We start from the raw sequence: 11,089 nt of genomic DNA on the forward strand, positions 1-11,089 counted from the left end.
CATTGCTGCCCTGCCGGATTGAGAAATCCGATTCCTTGCAGAGATTGAGGGGATAGGGAGCTGATCCTCAGGCTGGCTTTTGGCAGCGGCAATTGGGTGAGATGGGGACAGGGGACACTCCCCCGGATCCGTTAAAGCCAGCTCTGCTGGGTTTGGGTATCTCTCCTCAAAAACTGATCGCACTGAAAGGGGCTTGAGGAAGCAGCGGGATGCCCTGGGGGCTGTGCTGGAACCCCCAGCCCCGGTGAGGAATGCTGGGCAGTGCCGGCTCCGAGGGGACCCGGAGCCGGGAACAGCCCCGGTTCGGCCCCGGCAGAGGGCAGGACGGGGCGCCGGGGAGGGAGCGGGCGGGGCCGGGCGGGGATTGAGGGGCGGGGCCGGAGGGGATTGAGGGGCGGGGCCGGGCCCGACTCGGGTGCGCGGGGCCCCAGTGCGGCTGCGCGGGCCGGGGCCCCTTTCAATGCGGCCCGGCCGGTCCCGGCCCGCTCCATTCGGGAACGCTCGTGCTGGGATGCGGCGGGATCCTCGTCCGAGCGCTGTGCCGAGCGCGACGCAGGGACCGGCCCCGGTGCTGCCCGAATCCTGAGGCGCTCAGGTAGGACCAGGGGTGGGGTCTGGGTTTTGCCGGTGCTGGCTGGGGGTTCCAGGCGGTGCCGCCTCTCCCCGGGCCGGCCGGGTGCGGGTAGCGGGGCCGGGATCGGGATCGCCGCGGGCGGCAGCAGCAGCCGTCCCGGACGGGCGCTGGGGCTGAGCCCGGCGCTGCCGCTGCCGCTCCCGCTCCGCTGCGGCGGCCGCGGGGAGCCGGGGCTCTGCCGGTAACCGCGCCCGGAAGAACGGCGGCGGGATCTCCCCGTGTAGACGCTGCGTCGCGGCTGGAGCCGGCCGGGGCGCGGGGAGCGCCGTGCCAGCCCTGGGAGCCCCAAATCCCGGCGCTCCCGGTGCCCCCGTCCCGCAGAGGCCCCGCAGCCCTGAGCGCGGAGCAGCGCCCGGCTCCCCGTTCCCGTGCGCGCACAGCCCCGGGGCTGCTGCCCGCGCACCCCTGCTTGGAGGTGTGCTGAAGGCAGGGATGTGCACCCTTTGCTGAGGGAAAAGAACTTGCAGAGGCCACTGCTGAGGCCCTGAAAGGAGCTGAGCTGCTGCAGGGAGAGATGTCCTCCCGTGGGCACGGGGAGCTGCCTTGGCACGGGACGGGAGCGCCCCCGGCCCTGCCTTCTCCTGCTTGAAAATATCACCTGGAGCCCCGGCTCAGGGGGGCTAAATCAGCTGGACTCCAGGCAGCTCTGTCAAGTGCCCCCAGGGACATGGGCGGGGCTGGGGGATGAGGGCTTTAAATAGCCAATTCTTTGGAACAGATGCCTGTCCCTGTCCCGATGCTGCTGAGCTTCCTTGGACGCTCTGCCCGTTCCTGGCACAGCTGGCGTTCAAGGGGCAGCTCTGCACGGGAATATCCACCCTCCGTGAGGCACTGTGAGGGTATGGCAGCAGGAACTGAGCAGATAATTGGGGGCTGTGGGATAATTCACGGGAACTAGAAAGCTGAGAGCGAGCCCCGAGTCTGGGCGCTGCACAGAGAACAATCTTTGTGCTGCCCTGTCACCTTTTTCTTCTGGTTATTTTTTCTTTTTTTTTTTTTTTTTTTTTTTGTTTCAGGTGCTGGACTTGCCTCTGGGATGTGTGCTGAACTCTCACTACAGAGGACTGTGAGGCCTGACTGGCTGTGAGTTTGTGTTCTTCTCACAGGAGAATCAGAAATGATCATTAATTAGACCACCAAAATCTTTTCTGAAACCTTTCTCCTTTCCTGCCCTTTGCTGGTAAGTCTTTTCTTTCTGCCTTTAACTCTACAGCTGTTCCCTGATGTCATTGCCCCTGTCTCACTTCTGTGCTGCTCCTAGCTGGGGAAAACTCATAGTAGAGCTTGTAACAAGTAAGCACTTGTTTCTACGCTTCTTTTTCCAAAACTTTCACCAGAACTTAATTTCACTAGTTAGGAAGCGTGGTGAGGGGTGCAGGAGGAGCAGGAATAGGGGAGGGAAGCCTTGAGCACTGCAGGCTACAAAGATATGCATTTATCAATTGATTTAGTCCTGCTGTGTTAAGGATACATAAATAGGCAAAATCTAAGGCACAGGGTGAAGTTCCTGTGACAATGCTACTGTGTGTTTATCTTGAATTACTCAGTGTGCCCCATTTCCCTTTAATAAGTGCTCTGATACCCCTGTAGAAACAAACACAACATGGGTGGGACAATGCACCTCACAGCTCCACAAAGAGTGGCACCTCCACCTCGTATGGCAGTGCCATTTTAGTACAGCCCAACTGTCTCACAGCAGAGGGCCAAAGGCCCCTGGGAAAACAATTCTGGCACGCCCCTGAGCCCTTCCCCGGCTCTGTGGGGTGCCCCTGAGCCCTTCCCTGGCTCTGTGTGCCCCAGCTGCCCTGTCACCTCACCCCATGGGCACACTGCTCCCTGCAGCACACACACACTGCTGCCTTCCTGGCAGCTCCCAGGCACCTACCAGCCACGTGTTGGACGGGATCAGGAGGGAAAACAGCCCTTCTGCAGCCATTTTCTGGGCAGCTGGCAGTGATTCACGCACAAGGGGCATGGATACCATCAGTGGGTTCCCCTCAAAGTCTGTCCACATCCAGCAGCACACGGTGCTATTCACCATCTGCATCAGTGACACGCACAGGGAGTTAGGGAGGAGAACTCCTTAGTTCAGCAGGAAGCAGCAGGGCAGGAGAGGGCAGAGGGGCTCACTGAGCCTGGCAAATGGCCCCTGCAGTGTGCAGGGAGAGGCTGTGCAAGGAGAATGGCAAAGTGTAACTCCGAATGGCAGTTATTAGTAGAGTTTTGGTTGGAAAGGGCATGAAAAATACCCTCACCTGGACAAGAGGTATTTCACTCTGTGATGTATTGACAGGAGTGCCCAAATCCCAGCTGGAGTAACCCTTGTGATGCCATCAGCATTGGGAATGTCTGGCTCTGAGAGTTCTCTGTGTGGCAGGGGGTCCCAACTTCAGGGAAATAGTGGGGCCCTTGGAAAGGCAGGAGAGGGAATCCTCAAAGGCCTGAGAGCCTGGTTTCTGGCAGAGAACTGTAGTGGTGGGAAGACTCAAAGTTCTGAAACTTTTGAAGGTGTTGAGACTTTTGAAAATACTCTTCAAAAAGAATGAACTTGTTATCCATGTGCACTTGGGATCAGGCAGAGAATCCTGAGCTGCAGTTCCAGGTGGAGTGGTTCATGCCAGACCCTTGTAGCCCTGGAACAGCATTTTTGACAGTGAAGTCCCTGTAAGACTCTGAGAAGAAACTCAGACTGAGATTTGTTGGTGTCGCTGCACACTCTGAGGTAGAGAGGGCCAAGAGCTGACCCACTGTCAGTCATTTCCAGCTGTGTTACCTGTGATTTCACACAGAACTGGCGCTGTGATTTGTGGCTGCTGGTGTCAAGGTGACCAAGAAGTCTGTAGAAGGGGATTCCAGTGGAGGGGTTGGAAAGGCAAAGGGCTGTGCTGGGTGCCCCACCTTGGCAGCAGCTCTGGGGTCTCAGGCTGGCAGCCCTCCTCAGCTTTTCCACAAGGGATAAATCACTTTAATGTGTGAAGGGGAATAAAGTAGTATTTTACCGTTAAATTAACTAATAGATCAAATGTCTTGCAATGTGCTCGCAGTCCTTCAGAATTTTCTCCAGGTAACATTTGCTGAAGGACACCTTTCAGATCCCAGTCCCCCTTAAAGCAGCTTGGGATGCTCAAACTTAGAGGGCTTTTCCAGTTGTAGGAACAAGGAAAATGCAGTCTGATTGCTGCTGCCCAGTCCTGACCCAGAGGAGTGTCCGTAGCAGCAGAGGGTGGCAGCCCAGGGTGACCAGCACCTTGCCATTGCAGGTGGCACCCGGGGTGGGTCTGGAGCGTTGTCTTCTGGTTGCAACCCCGTTGTTTTGTTGTGATCCCGTGTTCAGGATCCTGGGAGGAGCAGCTGTCTGGAGGCAGGGAAGGGCAGTCCCAGCATGGTCCTGTAGAAGCTTTCCTGTCATCCTCCTGGTGCTCCTCAGAGCTGTAGATGGAAAGAAGTGGGCTGTGCTGTGCCACTGCCAGCATCTCCACTGCTCCTTGCTGGGTGGTTCTCTTGCACCAAAACAGGACAGTTCTGCCCCCTTCACCTTCTCATTAAATCAGAGTCCTGAGCAGAGGAAGGTCACTAGCCTGATTTTTAGGCAACTCCTTGGAGAGGGAAGTAGTGATTTTAAATGGGATAGAGTACCCTGGGCTTAATTCCCCAGCTTTTGTCTCTCTCTGCCATTAATGTTAGGGTGGTCAGTGGAGTATGGCAGGTAGTGGATAATTGTTGAAACTGAAAAATTGGACTTTCTGTGCCATAATAAAATAAAGCTGAGCTGCTCTGATGCCGTTGCAGCTGCAGGACTGTTACAGTCAGGAGGTAACAGGAAATGCCAGGGGTGGTGCCCTCAAGCATTCCACCTTTCTGGAATGTGCAGGTGCAGGGCAGGGCAGGTAATCTGTCCTCTCTCTCCCAGGCTTCTTCATCAGACCTTTCTACAAGATGATGCTGGGGAAGCCCATAACCCTGAAGGACATGGAGTCAGTGGTAAGAGCCCATTGAACCTGTGCCAGTGCTCACAGGCCCCTGGCTTTCCACAGCTCTGCACTAATTGCCCATTTTCAAACTGCCTAACTGTGATCTGCCCTAGGATAGTGAATACTACAACTCTCTGAAGTGGATCCTGGAAAATGACCCCACCGAGCTGGATCTCACGTTTTGCATAGATGAGGAAAACTTTGGGCAGGTACGTAAAGGTTACTTGCATCTTAGGACTGGTGGTTGCCAACAAGTAGCTCAGTGCTGACAGTCTGGTGGTGGTGAAAGCAGCAACGAGCTCAGCTGGCTGTGTTCCCAGCTGGGAGCGGGGCTGCCAGCTCCTGTCAGGGAGCTGTGGCACCTCTGGGACAAGCTGGACATGCAGCTGAGTGAAATACTCGCAGTGGAAGGAGGGATGAAGGTGTCCCACAGTCCAGCTGGGACATGCTCAGGGACTCTCTGGTTCCTGAAGCTGAAGGTGCTGTCAGGAGAGAGCAGCAGAAGGACACCAGGTCCTCTCTGTAGTGCCTGTCACAGCTGGTGTGCCAGGGGGAAGCTGCCAGGTTGAAAAGGGTCACAGCCTATGGGGCTCTTTCTCCATGACAAATGAAAGTGTTGTAGACATTAAATTAAATTAGTTTGCTTAGAGGTTTTTATGACCTTTTTTTGCATTTTCCCTTTGTTTACTTCTGAGCCCTAGATCCTGGCTCCAGATAGAACTGGAGCTGGGGACTGTAGGGCCTTTTATAAAAACTGACTTCAGCATTTCAAACCATGCATTCAGTGTCCTGTCAAAAATATTCTGATCCACTTTCCAGTGCTGCCTTTTTCCTGAAGCACCCGAAGGTTATGGATTTCATGGAGAACTAGGAGCCACAGAATAGAGAGGTTTTGTAACCCACTGGTTGGCTTTGGGCAGTTCCAGTATGTGATTTATCTTCTTGTATTACAAATAATAGCTATTATAATTTTGTGTATATAAAGTACCTATTTTGTGGTTCTATTTTATATAAATATATAATTTCATTATTATAAATAATAATTGTAATAAAATGATCAGTAAATAGCCAGCCCCTCTCTGCCAGTTTTCCCTTCTGTCAGCGCAGGTTTGTTCAAAAGTGTAAATCAATTTGCTCATGATTGCCTGATCCTGCTTGTGAAACACTGCTCAGGGAGAGTGGGTTCTGGGAGAAAGATGTCCTCAAATAACAGCCTTTGGTCTTTTGAAAGGCAGACATATCAAGTGGACCTGAAGCCCAACGGGTCCGAAATCATGGTAACAAATGAAAACAAGCGGGAATACATTGAGTAAGTACCGTGATGGAATGTGCCTGGGGGGAAGAAAGAGCAGCTGGGTTAGAATTGGCCCTGCTGCAATCCCTGGAGCTTGTACTGCACAAGAGCATCAGGGATCATTGGGGAAAAACCTTACTGTTAACATTGGTTATATCCCGTCAGGTACAAGAACAAGGAGTAAATTAAATGACGTGCTTTGATCTCCTGAAATTCCCCCCATGGAAACGTCCTTCTCCAACACCTGGCTCAAGCCGAGATGAGCCAGAAGGTGCTCTCCAGCCTGGCCCTCATCCCAGTGTCCTCCTCTGCCAGTCACAGACCAGAGCCAGGAGTCCAGTGCCAGCAATCCTACCAAAACTGGCCAGATCTGAAATTAGGTTTCATTTTCAGATTTCTCAGTTCTTCTACCTACCAGGATGTAAAATGCTGAATTCATTAATACCTGCTGGCATTTTAAATCAGGGCCTTTTCCAAAGTGAAAGATGGTTACAATTGCTACATTCATGCAAACTGGGAATTCATTTCCAGTGCCTGGACCTGGAGCAATTCCATGCCTGGAATTGACTTTTGATGCCTGCACCTGTGAGGTGTTTGTGCTGCGGGTGGCTGGTGCTGAAAGCAAGGTGTCCCTTTGATGCTGCAGTTTATTTCTTTCTTTATAGGCGAGGTGCTGTGTCCTGACAGCTCTCCTCAGAGCTTGCAGACTTTGCTGGGAATTTTTAATTGCTCATTGCTCTGGAAGAATAAAATGTCTGCTCACGTAGGTACCTACAGGAGTGAAAAAATTCCCACTGTGATTTGGTCAAAGTCACTGGGCTTTTTGGTTTGTCTCTTCAAAATTCCATCAGTCACCAGCCAATAAATTGGAGTAGCTGGTGGAAGCTGCTTAGTTACCTGAACTTGCTGAAGTTGTAAATGACAAACTTGAAAGCATTTGGGGTTGCTGAAACCTTTGAGCCCTTGGCTGAGACCTGCTAATGAGTTTGTTTTTCTGGTGGGGTTTTGTTTCTTTCTGCAGCCTGGTCATCCAGTGGCGATTTGTCAACAGAGTGCAGAAAGAAATGAATGCCTTTCTGGAGGCGAGGCTCTTTAGCTCCTTTCTTTCCCAAAACCAGGGATTGTTTTTAACACAGATTTCTTACCCACTGGTGTCTGTGTAAAGGGAGTGGGGAGCTTGGCAGGGAATGCAAATAGAATACATGATGTTTTGTGATTTGACAGTTTTATCTTGTGTGAGAATATATCATCTTTCCCTTATGGGAATAAGGTCATTCTCGTTCAAGTTTAATTATTTGAGCTTGAAGTAATTTGGTCATTGATTTTTTTAATTAGGATTTATGTGGGATGAGAGTTTTAACTTTGCTCTTCTTTTTAGGGATTCACAGAACTGCTTCCTATCGACCCGATTAAAATTTTTGATGAAAATGAGCTGGAGGTGAGTCAATTTGGTGCCCCAAGCTGGCAGCTCTCTGACAGATGTGCCATGTTCTGGGCTTTTCAGTCATCTGTCTCTCTCCCTGGGGGAACGTGCGGACACGGCTGGAAATCAGATGTTTCTTCCTAATTAATAAATCTGTTCATGACATGAGAAGAGCTGCACTCAGGAGGGTGGTGGGGGGTGTGCCTCTGAAAGCCTGGAAGCAGCCTAGTGGATCAGTGCCACCCTCTGCCAGTCCCATCTGAGCCAAAGACGTGGAAGTTGTGTCACACTGTGGCAGTGTGCAGCCCTTCTGCAGCAGCTGGGATACTCTGGGGATGCTCGGACTCTCCCCTGGGTGTGCATAAGTGCCTGAAGGTCAGAGCCCTGAGGGGCAGTGGCACCTTGTACCCTGTGAGGTCAGGGACACATCCCACCCTTCTGCTTGCCTGCAGTTACTGATGTGTGGCCTTGGTGGCGTGGATGTCAGCGGCTGGAGACAACACACCATCTACAAAAATGGTTACTGCCCAAATCACCCTGTTATCCGGTGGTTCTGGAAGGTAAGACTGGGCACCAGCCCTCGCTGGTCCTGTAGGTGAAAGTCCCTGCCCTTTTTTGCAATCATTTTTCTGTATGAGAACTGCTCAGGGTGGGTGGTTGTGCTGGGGCCAGGAGCTGCTCCCTCCTGGCTCAGGTGAGGGCAGGTGCAGCTCCTGCTCAGATGGAGCAGAGGCAGCCCATAGTGCCCTGAGGCTGCTGGCACAGAGGGGCTCCTGCAGTGCTGAGGGTGTCTCTGCCCCCAGGCTGTGCTGCTGATGGACGCTGAGAAGCGGATCCGGCTGCTGCAGTTCGTGACCGGGACGTCCCGCGTGCCCATGAACGGGGCAGGGACAGGGGCGGGACCGGGCAGTCCCAGAAGGCAGAGCCCGGGAGGAACCGGGATGAAGCGGGGCGGGCCCGGGGCTGGGGCCGAGGTGATTTAATGCCTGGAAACCACCCGGCCACCGTTTGCTGACGCCGAGTAGGGTGAGAGGAGGAGCTGCTTGTTCGGGCTCCCAGGTGAGCTGTGGGGCTTTGGCTTCTACCCCTCTCCCCCGCTCTAGCCCTCCTTCCTTCTCTGCGTATTCCTCTTCTTTCCCCCCTTGTGCCTCCCAAAACCTCCCCTCCTCTCCCCCCTGCCCCTCCTTCCTTCTCCCTGAACTCCTTTACTTTTTCCCCTTTCTCTCCCCATCTCAAGGGATACAGCCCAGGATATCTCAGGGCCCAGATGATTTCTGTTCCTTCTGCTTGTTTCACTTGCAGATGTTTCCCAGTCCAGCTCGCTGAGCCTCCAGCTCTGTGGCACGTTCTTCATTCCAGCTCTGGCTCTGAGATGCTGCACTTGATGGCTGCTCCAGTTCCTTCCAGCTCTGGGTAAATAACTGGTGTCTCTTGTGTAATCTGTGTCCTTGGTCTGTCCTTTGTGTCCATCTGTGTTACCTTTGTCACATCTCCATGCTTTATCAGCATCCTTCCAAGCCATGGTAGCCAGACTCTACTCGTGTACTTTCCTGCATTGTGCTTATTCCAGCACATTTACCTTTTTGCTTTTTGAGACGGAAAGAAGTACACAAGATCTTCTCATCCATCTTCCTTCTCAGCTTTGGTAGTGCCTGCTTTTCACGTGCCATTCTCTTGGCCTTCTGTAGGGAGTGTGTTAGACCCTCCTTATGTGCCCTCACTAGTTCCATAGGTTCTATCTTGGGCTTGAGACTTAATCCTCCAGAGAGTTATCTCCAGTCCTCATCCATGGTGTACGTACCTACCTTGGCTTATACTGTATGTAGCTGTCTTGGTTTATGTTGCATGTACCTTTACTGTGTGCATCTCTACTGTATGGGCCTTTATTGTGCCCCTTAGCTCGGAGCTGCCCTGCCCTGGCACCCGCTTGGGTAGAATAGTTACAGAACTTTATTGTTCCTCTCTTTTCTGTGGGGTTTTGGGTAGGAAATGTGTGGGGATAACCTCTACCTGACCAGCTCCTGCTGTCTCTCAGGTCCCTGAGGTGGATTCCCATCTCTGCAGTCACCAATTATGCCGATTTCCCTGGAATCTCCCGTTGGGTGTTGAAGAGCAGCAGCCGGGGGATGTGTTGAAGCATCCTCTTCATGCAGCGTTCCAAGTGAGGGTTGCAGTCAGCCTGTCAGCTGCAGAGTGTGACAGGGGGAGCGTGTGTCTGTCTGGGAGAGTCTGTGTCTGTCTGGAGAGTCTGTCTGTGTCTGTCTGCTTATGTCTGCCTGTGCCAGTGTGTGTGCTGACTGCTTCTAACCTTGTGCATATGGTTTTTACCTTTTACCTTTCTCAACTCATTTTTAAATTTAGAATAAAGAGTCCCCAGCCAAGAGTTTGGGTTTTTTTCCCCCCAGCTGGATTTTTTTCCTTGGTCCCAGCCAACAAGATGACATTCATCCACAGAGGTTGGGCATGGACAGTCCCAGTACCAGGGTTTTGTCAGCAGGATGGTTTTTGGGGCATGGACAGTCGCAGTACCACGGTTTACTCAGCACGATGGTTTTTGAGGCATGGACAGTCCCAGTACCAGGGTTTTGTCAGCAGGATGGGTTTTGAGGCATGGACAGTCCCAGTACCAGGGTTTTGTCCGCATGGATGCCCGTGGCTCCTGGGCCAGGGGCTGCTCTGAACAGGCTCCTGGAGATGCTTCAGCCTGGATACAGGCCACTGACAGCCCAAAAGCAGCCCAAGGAGCAGCTGGCGTGTCCTGGTGATGGTGGCACGGGCTGCGTGCAGAGGGGCTCAGACAGCAATTCCTGGTTCCAGCCTCCCAGAGCTCCCAGGCAGCTGCCAGGTATGTCCTGTCCACCCCAATTCCCTTCCCTTCCCTTCCTGCCTGAGGCCTCATTCAGCAGCAGCAGCACTAAAGCCAAGGCAATCTTGCCTCACAGCTATTAAATGCCAACCGACAGCCTGCAGAGATGCCTTCAAATCAAAGGTTCAGGTGGGATGAAGTTTTGTTTGGACGAAGGTGGGAGTTTCCAGGGAGCCAGCTGGAAGTGCAGAAGGGATGGAAAGCTTTCCCAGGTGGGTCCCACTGGAGGTGTGCTGAAGGCAGGGATGTGCACCCTTTGCTGAGGGAAAAGAACTTGCAGAGGCCACTGCTGAGGCCCTGAAAGGAGCTGAGCTGCTGCAGGGAGAGATGTCCTCCCGTGGGCACGGGGAGCTGCCTTGGCACGGGACGGGAGCACCCCCGGCCCTGCCTTCTCCTGCTTGAAAATATCACCTGGAGCCCCGGCTCAGGGGGGCTAAATCAGCTGAACTCCAGGCAGCTCTGTCAAGTGCCCCCAGGGACATGGGTGGGGCTGGGGGATGAGGGCTTTAAATAGCCAATTCTTTGGAACAGATGCCTGTCCCTGTCCCTGCTGCTGAGCTTCCTTGGACGCTCTGCCCGTTCCTGGCACAGCTGGCGTTCAAGGGGCAGCTCTGCACGGGAATATCCACCCTCCGTGAGGCACTGTGAGGTTATGGCAGCAGGAACTGAGCAGATAATTGGGGGCTGTGGGATAATTCACGGGAACTAGCAAAGCTGACAGTGAGCCCCGAGTCTGGGCACTGCACAGAGAACAATCTTTGTGCTGCCCTGTCACCTTTTTCTTCTGGTTATTTATTATTTTTTTTTTTTTTTTTTTTTTTTTTTCTTTCAGGTGCTGGACTTGCCTCTGTGGATGTGCGCTGAGCTCTCACTGCAGGGGACTGTGAGGCCTGACTGGCTG

At 53.2% G+C, this 11,089-nt stretch overlaps 1 protein-coding gene across 1 annotated transcript; it reads left to right on the forward strand.

Annotated features, from left to right (window-relative positions):
• Positions 1-431: 431 nt before the first annotated feature.
• LOC130266683 (E3 ubiquitin-protein ligase NEDD4-like) lies at positions 432-8,305 on the forward strand (the record flags this gene model as incomplete). The annotated part of the gene is made up of 8 exons (XM_056515958.1): positions 432-595; positions 4,545-4,615; positions 4,719-4,814; positions 5,841-5,914; positions 6,921-6,981; positions 7,278-7,337; positions 7,775-7,882; positions 8,126-8,305. Coding segments are annotated over 8 exons (814 nt in total), but the record flags the coding sequence as incomplete, so codon positions are not given.
• Positions 8,306-11,089: the final 2,784 nt, after the last annotated feature.

Source organism: Oenanthe melanoleuca, unplaced genomic scaffold (assembly GCF_029582105.1).
Source record: "Oenanthe melanoleuca isolate GR-GAL-2019-014 unplaced genomic scaffold, OMel1.0 S146, whole genome shotgun sequence".
NCBI classification, from domain to species: domain Eukaryota; kingdom Metazoa; phylum Chordata; class Aves; order Passeriformes; family Muscicapidae; genus Oenanthe; species Oenanthe melanoleuca.